General features: G+C 37.6%; 1 protein-coding gene across 1 annotated transcript in view; it reads right to left on the reverse strand.

The window, feature by feature from the left end:
• Positions 1 to 16042, reverse strand: part of CDS1 (CDP-diacylglycerol synthase 1) — a 62278-nt gene that overhangs the window by 14634 nt on the left and 31602 nt on the right. Inside the window, exons 4-8 of the mRNA XM_059666375.1 lie at positions 13980 to 14077; positions 12588 to 12727; positions 3397 to 3455; positions 1643 to 1725; positions 136 to 223 (exon numbers count right to left, since the gene is read on the reverse strand). Of these exons, the coding sequence (XP_059522358.1) occupies positions 136 to 223; positions 1643 to 1725; positions 3397 to 3455; positions 12588 to 12727; positions 13980 to 14077 (468 nt within the window). The remainder of the gene's footprint in view (positions 1 to 135; positions 224 to 1642; positions 1726 to 3396; positions 3456 to 12587; positions 12728 to 13979; positions 14078 to 16042) is intronic.

Here is a 16042-nt window from a genome sequence, read left to right on the forward strand (position 1 = left end):
AAGGGGGATCGAAGGCCCTTGGAAATCAAAAGAGAAAAACAGAAAAACAAACAAACAAAAAATGGGCACCAGCACTAAGTCCCCAGTGGCTAATCTTTAAGATTAGGGTAGTGGCTTGTGATATTTTATAATTACCTTAATTAATGGAGTTCTCCCAAAAAAAAATCCAAAAAGGTAAGCAGTTATGTCATTGCAGATAACACTTGATATTGGAACAAGGAACCTTTAAAAAAAAAAAGTCAGCAAAAACAAGTTCATATGATTATACAGCTTATGACTCACAATGAATCAATATAATAACTCTTTGAATTACACTTCAGACTAGTCCAGAACATAACACTTGATGAAACATTATTAGAAACATTAAATATTAACCACATTTGCCTGCTTAGCAATTAAGCAGATAAAAATCTATAAATAAATTAACCTAATGGGAAAATATTGCTAAGGAATATACTAAATAATCAATTTAATTTTAATATTAAATAATGAATTTCTATAGCTATGGATTTTCAAATTTCATTTTTATGAGGAACAAATTATAATAGTATAAAAATTTGTTAAAAATATTTTCAGAGAGGAAGGGAGAGGAGAGAGAAATAGGGATGAGAAAAAGTTTTTTAAAAAGCCGCCTTTCATAATGGAATGAGTCATTTGGTTTAGATAGAGTACAATCTGATAAATTTATACTAAGCTCTTAATACAAATTGTCTTACAGGAAAAATTATCAATTTTAATTCTATCTTAGCCTAAAATTGCATTAAACCCAACTAATTATACAGAACCTATTAATTTTATAACTTCTTCCAGCAATTGAAAGTTTGTATATGGAAGACAATCTTAAAATGATGTTAATTGTACACACATAACACCAACCCCTTGGCTAAAAATCATGAAGCTGTCATGGGAATAATTTATTTTCACAAAACCACCTGTAAAGGATTTTAATTAATGAGTGCTTTTTTAAATGTGGGGAAATTATGGTCAGATTTCTTAAAATCTTTTTTTCTCCACTCTATTTTTAACTAATAATTTTTATAATTTTAAGCTAATACTATTTTATTTTTGAAAAATATTTATTGTTGAAAGTATTACATATGTCCCCATCCTCTACCCCCCCCCCTTGAAACTAATTTTTAACTTACAAAAATGCTTTCTGAATGGGCAAGCCACTGCTATATAGCGAGTAATTTCATACATTTGAAATCCGGACACCTGCTCCTATACATGGGCAGAGTATGTACCATTTTTCACTAGAGAAAGTGCTTTGCCAGCACAATGTTGGCAAGCAAACTTTCATGTTCTTTCTGAATCCCACGTAAATAATATGCTCTTTTTAAGAGCGATGCTTTGTAAAAAGTCACATTCAAATAGTAGTCAAGCCTGAAAGTGTAATTAGCTGTTTGAAACTTTCATAAGGACTTTATTTTATTTGGAATCTGAATAAGGAATATGCCCAGCTAACATGTTTGTCTTCAGGTGTCAAATAGTAAAATGAACAAAACTCAGTAAGGTATTTTAATGGAATACAGCAACAACAAATAGTACATTTTAGTAGAAGTTTGTGAGACACAGTTCAATGTGAAAGCACTTTAAAAATGCTATGACATAAGTATAAAGCAGCATAATTCTGAGCCCTTACCATATCATGCCTTCAAACAGATTTTGGATGACAAGATGTGACTGAGTAACTGTTATCAGTAAAGTGACATGAGTCCATGCGAACTGTTAATAGCCCAACAACACAACAGTTAGTGAACACAACTGATCAGTGCAGCCAGGAAGCAAGAGTAACTTTGAAACACACAATTCTAGCATGGTTTTTTTGTTAAATTTTGTAAGAAAAGATTATACAAAATAAATGTCGTTAGCAAATTATATTCATTTTGGTGCCTACTGGAACCTTAAAACCATGAAAACATTTTTAAAAAGTCATCTTAATATACAAATGGATTGCTTATTATACTGAGCTAAATTTATAACGATATAAAAAATAAACCATAGTCTCGAACCATCGGCTTACAATGATAATAAGAAATGTATGGTGTTGTTATGACATCTAGAGAGGAACATTTTACTCCAGCTGCGTTCTGCAGTTATTAAACCTGCTAAACCCTATTTCTTTTTTCAGAGTTCACTATGGTAACTTTTCCCCATAAAGAGTTATTTCTAAATTCAAATGATTCAAACCAGGAGAGATCAACTGCCCTTGAATCCACCTTTTCATCCTTGGAAGTTGATCGGCCCAGCTCTGTTCAACGGCAGGAGTCAATTTCAAATTTCCAAAGGCCTCTCTGTTTCAGTTCCATCCAGCCTGAGAGGTGGCCATTAGGGACTTTTAGCATCATCAGTATGAGTTGAATGTGAGTGAAAAAAAAGCTCATGTTTCTAGTGTCGTAATTTTGATTGGAATTTATTACTCTTCAAAATTCTTAGATTTTGATTTATTCATAATAAACCTATTTTCTATTTCAGCAAATATTATATTGTGGCTTTGTTTTATTTTATTTTTATCTGCTTAAAAGATCCAATTCTCTTTTACCCTGGTTGCTTAAAAATGCATAAATGATTTTTTTTCCAATAGGCACCATTTATATTTTCATAGGAGATCCTATTGTTTCTAATTTGTCTTGACGGTTTCTAGATTTTTCATTGAGAATTTTACTCTTTCCCTTTCAAGGTCTCCAGAAATTAGAAATGTAAGAAATATTACAATTTCTCAGCACTAATGCTCAGCAGGAGGTCTTAATGGAGAAAAGCAAAGCAGAAAGAATAGAAAATATATCCCAAATCCAAAACAAGACTAATACATAATTTCACAGATTTAAATATTATATTTTTCATTTTAAGTCTTATAATTAGCTACCTTTTAAAAAAAGAAGAAAAGTTTATCATACACAGTGATAAATTTCATAAAACACTGAACACTGTTCAACGCTAAACTGAATAAAATACCTTAGGCTAAAAAGAATTATGAAATTTTATGACTAACCATAGCTACCAAGAAAATACATGCTTTGGTCCCTTTATACTCAATGAAGAGCAAGTTTCCATAGAGAAATAGGCTAAATATAATTAGCTTCTCAGAGTAACTATTCAGAAATCTATGGAAATGTTTCAAATTTCTACCAATTTAGGGAATCCAAATACTTGGTTTTAATTTTATAGCCTTTGAGCATATTTAAAGAAAAAGTTTTTAGAAAATTTTGAAAATGGTTAAAATTTTTAAATCCTCAAAAATGTTTCAACTTCACCTTTTGTATTTACTAGTCATCTCCAAATGGAAATTTAGGCCTCTAGTAGCAGATTACATTTTATCTTCTCACTACAGAAAAATAATTAAAGGTAAGGGTTTCTATGATGTACAGTGACTACGGAACCATGATTAATACATACCATGTAAAACTGCAGTCGATAATGCTTCTTCACCAAGCTCAGCACAAACATGCAGAAACCTGCTCAAGAACAAAGACCATGTGCTTGTTGTGCAATTGGTTACCAAATGTAAGATTCGCTGAGTTCAAACAAGCCAATCTTCTACACCACACCTGTATACTCTATCCACTTACTCATTTGGCATGTCTCCTACTCTTATATTAAGTAAAAGTTTCCTGCTGGAAATGATCTTGTAGTCTCCAAAACGCCTAATATATTCCAATGCATACATTCAATAAATATCCCCTAAGTTAGTTAAGTGAATTCATCTCTGGCTAATAGGTGGACATGGAAAACCAGGTCTTAAATTTCAGTTAAATAAAATTAATTTGCTATATCAGTCTACCAAGTGCATGTACAGAATGCTTCAATAATGTAAAATTGAATGCTCTGCATAATGTAAAAATTAAAAATAATTACTAAGGTGGCTAACATCTATTGAATACTTGTTATGTTCCAGGCTCTTGTTAAGTATTTTACTAGTATTAACTCATTTAATCCTTCCAACATCCCTATGATATAGGTACCTTTTTTTAAAAAATTTTTAATATATTTTATTGATTTTTCACAGAGAGGAAGGGAGAGAGACAGTCAGAAACATCAATGAGAGAGAAACATCGATCAGCTGCCTCCTGCACATCTCCCACTGGGGATGTGCCCGCAACCCAAGTACATGCCCTTGACCGGAATCGAACCTGGGACCCTTCAGTCCGCAGGCCGACGCTCTATCCACTGAGCCAAACCGGCTTTGGCTAGGTACCTTTTATTATGTCAGTTTTACAGATGAAGGAAAATGCGCAAAGGACTTCATTAATTTACTAAGTATCACCGGGCTAAAAAGCATTAAACCCTCAGATCCTAATAATCCTCACGAATCTGTGGTTCCACAAATCATTATTAGCAAGACTCAGGTTAAGAGTGACTTGAAATTTCTCAGAACCATATGATAATAATTATAGTAAAATATAATGTTCTCAAATAAGATTTACAAACAGCACTAGTGTTTATGTTTATAGCCTAAAAATTTATTAGAATGAAGTTTTACTAAATAAAAATTTTACCTAATTAACTGAAATCTAACATATACCAAAATAATGGGAAGCAAATATAAACACTTTTTGCCCCATATATCAGTAAACTTCTAAAGATAAGTATTTTTTTTTTACAGAGGTAGGTACTGGAAATGCATACACCAAATTTAATTTCAGATAAATAGCCATTCATGCATTCTATTCTGCAATGTCTTTAGAGAGTGAAATCTGAGACAGAAAATAAATTATCAACTAATCTATCCTATATGAAATAAATACTAGACTTAGTACATCTAAGTCATACTTACCAAGGCAATTCTACACACTAGTAAGCAAAGTTGATACTATTCTGACCAGAGCCACGAACCAAACAGCAGCTGCCTTCAGCTATATTCTGATGAGTGATTTGAAATGTCAGTGGAATCCAAGGATGGTGACAAAGGAAGGGAATGAATACGGGCTCCCAGATCCTACCTCACCTCCTACTAGACACCTAGAAAGTAATCTGACTGGCTGAACTGCAAAAGAGATATAGAAACATTTTCTGTGTAGAGACACAATCAAAAGCCATGATGTCATTTTCTAGGAAGGAAGGAAGGAAGGAAGGAAGGGAGGGAGGGAGGGAGGGAGGGAGGGAGGGAGGGAGGGAGGGAGGAAGGAAGGAAAAAAACCATGGAATTTGTGGCATTGAAGTAATCAATAGTTTAAAAGACCTCTTTAAAATGACTGCTTTTAAGCTTTTCTTCTGTAGCAGGTAGACCTCTTTTGTGGCTCAAGTAATAATGTCATTTCTATGCTGTTTTATGTCATTGGTCCATGGTTAAGGGGGCAAACACAGATTGGACTTGGTTCAGAGAGAGGCTAATGGGGTAACAACAAAGCAGAGACAAGACAGATGTTCTGTCCAAACGGACCCCTCTGACTCTCCCAGCACAACCTTGGGAACCTTTCAACATCACTGACTAGGCATTGCCTCCTCACAAATACTACTGCAATGTGTATGGTTTTCTCTTCGGTGAAATTATATAATACCATTCACTCTTAAGCATTTCTTCAAACAAAATTACCAGCAGAATCATTCTGTATTTTCTCAATGGTGATCTTATCCAGGATAGTCTTGGCAACTCACTTTTACCTGACTCAATTTCACCTTTAAGACAAGCCCTAACATGCAGCTTTTTAGGGTGCTCTAATAGAATATGTAACTATCCATCCCTTAAATACATTGAGAAAATACAATTCTCTTGATTGGGGGGGGAGGGAGGGGGAAGAGGAGGAGCAGGGTATAAAGTGTTTTTCTAGCATATGTTAGGTTAAATATTAATTTTAAAGAAAAGCAATCTGGGATCTGGGGACATAGTTGTCTTCTCCTGCCGCTGGTTTAGGCTGCACTATACTTCCCAGGACCTGGTCCTTTTTCTGGCTAGCATCTGGCTCAATAGACCCTTTCTTTTAGGACAAATTTAAAAGAAAAAGAAAAACAATCTGAAAAAGAAACACATGAATTTAACTTTTTGGTTCACAACAATAAAGTTATGTGTATATTTTATGTTTAAATGTGTAAAAATACATATGTACTATATTTCAATAAGTCTATGGAAAAGATAACTTTGTATGTTTAGATCTATAATAGTTTTACTTTTTCTCTAATTACAAATAATATTTGTATGTTTATATTTCCAATTAAAATCATAAGATTTATTACAGTATTGTAAATAAAAGTATTCATTGAAAAACACTTCCTAACACAACATAGTTTTTCATATGTAATTATGTTTAGTTAAACTTACTGATCCCCACTTATGTATGCAGCACTATGCCTGGTGCTGTCCTTACAAAGATGTATACATCCTGTTGCCTAGTCCCAAGGAGTTCCCAGGTGGGTAGGAGGACCCAGTTACCCAATGGACTAAAGGGAGGTATACTGAAAAAGAGCAAAAGAGAATGAGATTTCAAAAGTAGTCAGGAAGCCCTAGTCGGTTTGGCTCAGTGGCTAGAGTGTTGGGCTGCAGACTGAAGGGTCCCGGGTTTGATTCAGTCAAGGGCACATGCCCGGGGTTGCGGGCTCAATCCCCAGGAGGCTCAATCCCCAAACAGTTATTCTCTCTTATCACTGATGTTTCTATCTCTCTCTCCCTCTCCCATCCTCTCTGAAATCAATCTACATCTATCTATAGATCTATATCTATATCTATATCTATATACCTATACCTATACCTATACACATACATATACATATTAGGAGAAATAAAGGGGAAAAACATATTAAAAAGTCCAAAAGATGAAATAGAGGGAATTTCAGAAAAGTGGACAATCAAAAATTATTTATTGAGCAGTTAAGATGTACCAGACACAAGATACAAAAATTGAATAAGATAGGCATTCCAAGAAGCTCATAATCTAGCTGTATAGAAATAATAAAGTTTTAAAATTTACTATTGGTGATTAACCAATTCAGTAAACATATGTAGTCCTGAATTAAAAAAACAGACAGTAAAATAGACCCAGGACTAAATAATGGAGCTTACTGACTCAGCCCTCATTCTTTCATGTGGCTGTACTTATCACTACCCTTACATAACTAATCAAAACACCAAAATGTTTCAAACATCCTTTTAAATAAATTCAGAAGCACACAGCATTGTGTGCCCATAGTCAGACACCAGATTACATTTGAGCTATTAAAAAATGGTTTTAAGTGATTATGCATTGTAGAAACTCATGAAAACCAACTTGATTAGCTAAGATTAAAGTTTTCTATCAATCTTCATGGTGAGTTTAAGGTGTAGAATAGTAGTATGGGTATAGTTTTTAACAGTCATTAATTCAAAAATGACAAGTGGTTTTGCAGATACAATCCTTTGTGAATAGTTATTTGTGACATCTTTCTAAAGAATTCATCAACATCTTTTAAGATAAAAGGAAGGGTGGCGGGGGAGGGGGGCATGTGGGAGGCAGGTCTCTCTCATTATTGATGTTTCTATCTCTTTCTCCCTCTCCCTTTCTCTTTGAAATCAATAAAAATATTTAAAGAAAAGGAAAGAGTTAGCCATGCGTAAATACAATCCCCACCCCAAAATCACCAGTTGGCTGAAGAGATGGTAATGAATATTAGGTGTAAACAACTTAAGCTTATTCACCCATCACTACTAGCCATGTAATCACATGGCTGCTCTGTTTTCTAGAGAGCCCTGAATCCAAATCACAAAGATATTTAAAAAATATACTAGTATCTAGACCAGGGGTCCTCAAACTACGGCCCGCGGGCCACATGCAAATACAAATATTGTATTTGTTCCTGTTTTGTTTTTTTACTTCAAAATAAGATATGTGCAGTGTGCATAAGAATTTGTTCATAGTTTTTTTTTTGTTTTTTTTTTTTAACTATAGTCCGGCCCTCCAACGGTTTGAGGGACAGTGAACTGGCCCCCTGTTTAAAAAGTTTGAGGATCCCTGACCTAGACTCTAGAGAAAATGTTTATCCTATTACTTTTAGTCTCACTGATTTTTTTCTTGCTATCAGTAAAATTCATTTTACAACAAAATTATCTAAATGTCAGAATGATTTCCAGGTCCTAGTCAGAGAGTCATTTTTTATGATATTAAACAAGTCATTTAATTTCGAGGGCCGTGGTGAGGAGGTCAGACCAGAGATACCTACATTTTATTTTAATAAAATTCAATGTCAATGAAATAGCTTGGGCTGTCTCTGCTTTTTAAGTTTGCTAAGACCTATACTTTCCAAAGTCAGAACTAAAATTTTCAAAAGACCTTGGAATACTGTTCAACAAAAAGATTTCATAGTGCCCCGCTGATGTGGTTCAGTGGTTAAGCATCGACCTATGAACCAGGAGGTCACGGTTCAATTCCAGGTCAGGGCACACGCCTCGGTTGTGGGCTCAATCCCCACTGGAGGATGTGCAAGAGGCAGCAGATTGACGATTCTCTCTCATCATTGATATATTTCTCTCTCTCTCTCTCTCTCTCTCTCTCTCTCTCTCTCTCTCTTTCTCTCTCTCCCTTCCTCTCTGAAATCACTAAAATCCTATTTTTAAAAAAGATTTCACAGCATAATTTGAGAGAAAGATGGAACGTTCTCAGCATAGAACACTTTCCATTTCTTGCTCCTGTTTTGAAGTCTAACTCCATTTGGTAGACTAAGCTCACAATGTTGCTAACCACTTCAGCAATCACCAGAAGAGCCTCAACACTCAGCAAAGGAAGCACTGATGCTGAGGAAGTACCCTTAGGAAGCACTGTGTGGATGTGCATGTTCTCTGCCTCTTGATCATTCACCCAACAATACATACTGGGAACCCCAACTCCAGACCCCATGCTAAGCCTGGGAGTTAAAACACAACTGAGATGCAAATTGGTGCTTATGTTCTAACAGGACCATATTTAGACCACACATAAAATAGTAGATCTAGAAGACAACTGGGGATTTGTATTGGAAGTTTTGTCATTTAACCCAGTAGCTCCTAGTTTACTACAAAGTTGCGTTTTACAAGTACAGTTGTAGGACTGTAATAACATCAATATCCAGGTATGATATGATATTGTAGTTTTGCAAAATATTACATTGGTGGAAACTGGCCAAAGTATAAGGAATATCTCTATTATTCCTTACGACCGCATATAAAGACACAATCATCTCAACGAAGAGTACATCTTGAACCAATAATGGGAGACACACAGAAGACAGTTTTCATGGACTTCCATAAATAGCTGTGAGTTTCTAAGGCCAGCCTACAGTGTTTTACTCACTTCATGACCCTCTCAGTATTTAATACAAACCCAAACGGCTCAGGTCCTCATTCTATTCAGCAGGAATTACAGCAGCAGTTTCCTATCTAGTCGCCCTGTTAATGTCTCTCAACTCATCTTTCATTTAATTAAAAATCTGGTCATATCATCTCTCAGCATAAAATTCCAATGGTTTCCAAACCCTTCCCACAATACACACAGCTTCTCAAGGTGTGGTTCCTGCCCACCTGTCCAACTTTTAATGCCTGCCACCAGCCCAGGACATGCGTCGCTCTCTCATCTCCAAGCCTGCAATGCCCTTCCCGTTACCCACCCGGCAGATGCCTGCCTGCTCGTTACTTTTCATGACACCTGAAATCTCTTCTCAAAGGCCTTCTGTAGCCTGTCCATCCCCAGCAGAGCAAGGCCCTCCTTGCCCTCCTGTCTGCTTAGAGATCCTGGCTCATGTTTCAGCAATAAACTTGGGGACGCATGTCCCAACAATTTCAAGACCCTGGAAGGCACACTGTCGGCCATACTTCCCTGTCTCCGCACCATCCACAGTGCCGAGCATCTGGAAAGCACTCAAATGCTTGTTGGAAGAGTGACACTGACTTTCAATGAGCTCCTGTGAGTCCACGAGCCTAAACTGCACTATTTCTCCGACAGAAATCAGTCAGAAAAAAGGAAGGAATACTGGTTTTATTTTATAAAGTTGAGTTGGAAAACAGTGTATGAAGCAAGCAAACACTACAAAGGTTGGCTGGGAGGCTGTCATGTATAAAATGTATAAAAAGAAACAATAAAGAAAACAAATTACATCTTCGTTACCACTCAACTGAGAAGTTACTCTCAAGTATAAGAGAGAGCAAGCCTCAAAGGGAAAGCAAGCTGGGGAAACGGTGGGCACCGTACTTTCTGACATTCTGCCCAGCAGATACCGCTGTCTGCACATCAATATAACATAGATGCTACTGCAGGTATGGAAAACGTGAGATCGATTCCGACGTCCCAGTGTAAAACCACCCATGAGCTACATCAACCGGGAAAAAGCAGGTACAGACTAGTCTGCTCTCACTTGTATTAAAGAAAGCAATGAGGGGGAATGGAAGATACAGACGTATAAGCTCGAACATGCAAAAAATGTCTGCAATAGCTGTCGTGAGCCCCTAGAGACAGTAAGGCAGGCTCCGAGGTAGGAGGGAGGTTTCACTGAATACTGCTTTTTAGTCTGTTTACTATGAGCATGCATCATGCTTCCATTTTTGGAAACCAGTTTAAAAAACACACCTAATTAAGGACTCTTGAGACACTGGCTTTTGGTGTAGTCACTCCCTATTCAGAACCCATCGGTGGCACTCAGGGACAGCCAAGCCCCATGGAGGGGCCAAACGTAGGAGCTCAAGTCAACAGCCAGCACTGACTGTGGCCCTGAGAGCGAGCCATCGCGGATGTCCAGCCACTCAAGACTTCAATGACTAGCACTGCCTCCATCTGATGCCTCCCCGGGAGAGGTCCTCCGTCAGAACTGCCCACTGAGGCCCAGTCAGCCCCGGATCCATCAGAGAAAAGAGTAAATTCTTTAAAGCCAAAATAAAAAATATAAAGCTAGTTAGGGTTTCTGTCTTAAAATGGCAAGGCGACCGCATGCATTTATTTCTACTCTGTCCCAGTAGCCTAACTAAAATAATGTTTAGGGGGAAACCCACAGAGAAAGAAAACAACGAAGAAAATAAAACCCAGAGAGCAAAGGGAACTGAAGAAATGTCAAGGCAAACAGAGGGGAAATGGCTGCAAAATTTTGGAAGCTGGAAAGGAGATTGGATAACTTTTAGCAAACCTAACAAATAAGGGACGGCTAACAGTATCTTCTAGAGAAACCTGTCCAGAAAAGGCTCAGTGGAAGGCAAGAGCGAGGCCTGGGCTCCTAAACTAGAGTATTAAGTAAGAGTCAACTAATAATAAGTGGGAGCCTTGGCCAAAGCAGTCAACCGTACGAACAGTCTCTCTCTCTCTCTCTCTCTCTCTCTCTCTCTCTCTCTATATATATATATATATATATATATATATATATATATAGAGAGAGAGAGAGAGAGAGAGAGAGATAGATAGATACACACACACACACACACATACACACACATATATATATATTTTAAACATATTTTTATTGATTTCAGAGAGGAAGAGAGAAGGAGAGATAGAAACATCAGTGATGAGAATCACTGATCAGCTGCCTCCTGCATGCCCCACACTAGGGATGGAGCCTGCAATCCAGGCATGTGCTCTGACCAGGAATCAAACCATGACCTCCAGTTCATAGGTTAACACGCAACCACTGAGCCACACCGGCCAGGTGAACAAAAATATTTTTAGACCTTTACCTTCTAAGAACATTTCATATGGAAACTATTGGAGGCCATGCTTACAACAAAATGAGGGTGTAAACCCAGAAACTGGAGGGCATGGAAGAGAAGAAATAAGGAGGCCAAATCATGCTGGTACGCTGTAGGCCTACCAGCAGCCAATCCAATGGTAATACCACTGAAGTCTCTGGAACCGGGGTCTCCAGGAAAAGAGAGAACTGACCCGCTACTGATTTGTGTGAACATTTGAAAAAGCTACCAATAGACATAGCACAGACCTGAAGGAAAAATTAAGGATTGCTACCTAGAACTTCACAAATGTGAAGAAAAGAAGGGGAAGCAGTTACTAAGCTCAAGAAAAACAAATTGTCATAAAAGAATGAAAATGTAATCATAGATACTTTCTATAAAGTGATATTTTAGGCACCCATTTAATGATGTAAATCTGACTTTTAAAAAGTACATATCTAAATCAATTTCTTAAAAATTTGTATATGGTTGGGAAACTTTAATGGAAAATAAATCTATAATCCTAACTTTATCCTAAGTATCTGATTCTTAATCTAAAATAAAAAACATATGGCACAGCATACTATAAATGAATATGTAATGAACCATGTCAGAAAAACTAAGTACCCTGATTAAGTCTATATAAAACTCTATTACTTAGGAACAAATAAAGCAATATAGGTGTGAAGGTTTCTTTGTAAATTATACCTGGTTATATCAATCCATATATTTAAAAGTTTCTTTACTACAATTTGCAAAGAAATTTTTCAAATATACAAAGTGACTATTAAATAAGTACTTTTTAAAACCACCATTAAAATATAATTTCTACTTAAGACCCTAATGAGAAAGAATCGCTTTTCACATGGGACAACTGAAAAAAGAAGCTGGATTAAAATGTAACAAAGAAAGGATGTTATGAATTTAAATAGCAAAAATAAAAATAAACATGTAAAATCTGTTATCTACATATTGATACAGAATATTTTCCTTAACTTACCTGCCAGATATAGGGCAAATGATATAAATCTATGGTAGCGAATGAGGAACTGAAGTTGCTCTTCTCTTTGAACAAATGTAGCAAAATAATCAGCTACAGTCTCTCCATAGAAAAAGTAGTTTACACAGAGTAGGAAGTACCTGTAATTTAAAAATAATTAGCTTTTTATATTTGAAGCTTTTTTAGGCCCCTCAAATTCCAGAAACAATATTAGGAAACAATATGAAAAACACTTTCAATCTCACAATATAGAAAATACTTGCAATCTCTCTCCCCCGCTCCCCTCCCCCCATACACACACAGCTCTAATGCTTTTTATAGTAGAGATCCTACGCCAAATTTCCACCTGCCCCACACATGTTGGCGTCTTTCTCCCTCTCCTCCTTGCTCCCGATGACCTCCTGTTGAGCAGTGATTTTTTAAGGAGCAGCAGTGAGGACAGGAGCTAGCAGCAGCAAAAATCTCCAGTAGAACCTTTTAAAAATCATATAAACCACCTGTCCTTCCTCCAAGCTCTGGTATGTCTTTTCCCTCAGGGAAAGGTGTAACCCGAAGATTTTGCTAATGGGAGCCAGGAAAAAGGCTGAGAAACACCGCCCTAGGTTCCTAGTGCCATGCGCTTTACACAGCAGAGCCCCAGGTAGCCAGGAGAGCAGAAAAGGAAAGGCGTGGCTTCGCTCTGGACCTCATGGAGGGAATTATGCCCCACTGTTTTCAAAGGGCAAGTATTCTCATTTCTATCAGCTGTGCTACCGTTTTTCTATCCTCCTATGCTGGAAACTGTCTTGGACTCTTCTGTAAGGCTATCACAGCCCACTCTAGCCCACCAGTACGTTTTGCCCACTATCTATACTAACAAAAGGGTAATATGCTAATTAGACCGGATGTCCTTCCAGACAAAGCCATGGTGGCAGGGGCTGAGGCAGAGGCTGTTAGGGGTGGCCAGTCTGGCAGGGGACAGTTAGGGGGTGACCAGGCCGGCAGGGTGGCAGTTAGGGGGCAATCAGGCCGGCAGGCAGAGGCGGTAGGGGCGATCAGGCCGGCAGGCAGAGGCGGTTAGGGGTGATCAGGCAGGCAGGCAGGCAGGCAGGCGAGCAGTTAGAAGCCAGTGGTACTGGATTGCAAGAGGGATGTCCGACTGCCAGGAAATAAGGCTAACATGTGATATTTTAACAGTTGTGTTGGAATGGGAGAATTGAAGGTGATTTTCTTCTTTTCAAAATTCAGTTGCAATTTTTAAATTTATCTTTCTCCAAAATCAATCTATAAGATCAACTATATGGATACTGACTGATCAGAATGCCTCTCTTACCCACTTGAGAAAAGAGTTAGATTTTCTTTATCTTTAATTAAGAGTTAGGTTTTCATATCAAAAGGTTTTAAGTCACTTACCAGCTGAGTGTTCTAAACCATGGCAGCTCGTAGGAACGATAGACTCTGTAACCTATAGTGATAATTTCATGGAAGCATTTCACTTGGATGCCTAGAACCTGAAACCAAGAGAAAACACTGACATACATTTCTTGATGTTTATATTTAATAAGTAGCTTATGGTCACATGTATTTGAGCCTATCCATTTTTAATTATTCTAAATGTCAGTAGCAAAAGTTCAATATTCAATATCTCTAAACTCCAGTTTAGAAGGTAAGTAAAACAAGGTTTTAAACAGAGATCCTTCCTGGGGTGGGAGGTGGCAGTGCAGTTTCAATTTGAGGGATGTGATCTGGTTGGTCACAGGTAACTAGATCAGGGCATGTGTCTGGTTGTGGGCTCCATCCCCAAGTGTGGGGCATGCAGGAGGCAGCGGATCCATGATTTTCTCTCATCCTTGATGTTTCGATCTCTCCCTCTCCTTTCCTCTTTGAAATCAACAAAAAATATGTTTTCAAAAAAGTTATTGGGCTCCCTCAGCCATCTAAGAAATTATTATGCCAAACTATTATGAATAGTTCTTTTAGGAAAAAGGTGTAAATGTGTGTTATAAAGACAAGAGGAAACTGAAATACTGTCCTTCAAATAACCTTTGTACATAACACCCAATGTCGTTTTTAGACACAAAAAAATCACAGGATGGGGACAATGCTAGATGTTACAATAAAATGGCAAAGCTGTGCTATTTATAGAACCAAGGACTTTTAAAAGACCAAATGCGCTGATGCAATGTTTATGAACACATTTGCTCAAGAACCATTAGCACTGTACATGTGGTATTTTACTGAGAGGAGAAAAAAGTATCTTAAATAGCACACACACATATTTATATGACCGCTAATCACAGCTTGCAAGTAGAGTGAATATGGAACTGCTGGGAAAGAGAAAAGAGGACTCAAGCATTTGAGTTAATATATATGTATGTGTATTTTCCAGGGCTGGGTGATTACACAGAAACTGATACTCCACGCAATCAACACCGGCAGCAATGCACATTGGTAGGACTCCACTGGCCCAATTAATGTGTTAAGAACCTTAAAACAACAACCTTTATGTAAATGCCTATTCTGCTAGTTACTGACATAGGACATCTGTTCTCAGAGAGGCATTGTCTGTCAGGGAGGACATGCAACTACTAATACATGTGGAAATAGTTACAAGGATATAAATAAGCACAGGCAGACATACAAAAAAAAACTGTGGAAGAGGGTGGGAGAGGGCCACAATCAGGGCAAAGGAGGAGGAAATAGAGTTATGTATGTAAGAGAGGACAAGGCATGTGGTTCTCAGAGTTGCTGGAACACTGAGGTGGGGGTGATACAGAGAGAGCAATAAACCTGGTCCCAGAACCATAGGAAATAGCACAAAGGAGGCTGTGCTGGTCGTGAAAGGACATGATCAGACGGGAGGGTCTGAAGATAACAGAGGTGGAAAGAATTAACTGCAGAGGCAGCACAGGTAGAGACAGTAAGGCAGGCAGGACACCACCATCTGGATGAGTGTGGGTGAGCATCTACCTGGGATGGTGGCAGAATGGATTGCAAGAATAACACACATCGAGGGGTAGAACTAACAGGATTTGGAGGTTGAAGAAATTGGAGGGGCCAAGGGAAAGAGGGGAACACAGAGTAACACTAGGCAAGGCTTGGGAAACTAATTTATGCAGAATGGCTGGGGTTGGAATAGAAGTTGAGATCTGCATATGTTCAGTCTGAACTATGTTACCTGTGGGTTACCCAACTAAAAGTGTCTATTCTCACTTTGGGAATCTATTCAAAGAAAATAATTCTGCATATGTTCTTCAATAATTCTGCCTATGTTCTGCAATAATTCTGCATATGTTTAACAGTGTTATTCACAAAAAGAAAAACCAGAAAATAACCTGCATGTCTAAAAATAACACAACGGTTTAATAACTCATGAGGCACTCTATTCCATGGAGATGAATGTATTAAACCGATGGTTGTAAAACTAGAGCAACACAAAACGCTTGAGAAGATATTTGGTTTCCATAGCAGGATAT

The sequence above is a fragment of the Myotis daubentonii genome, chromosome 1 (assembly GCF_963259705.1).
Source record: "Myotis daubentonii chromosome 1, mMyoDau2.1, whole genome shotgun sequence".
NCBI lineage: Eukaryota > Metazoa > Chordata > Mammalia > Chiroptera > Vespertilionidae > Myotis > Myotis daubentonii.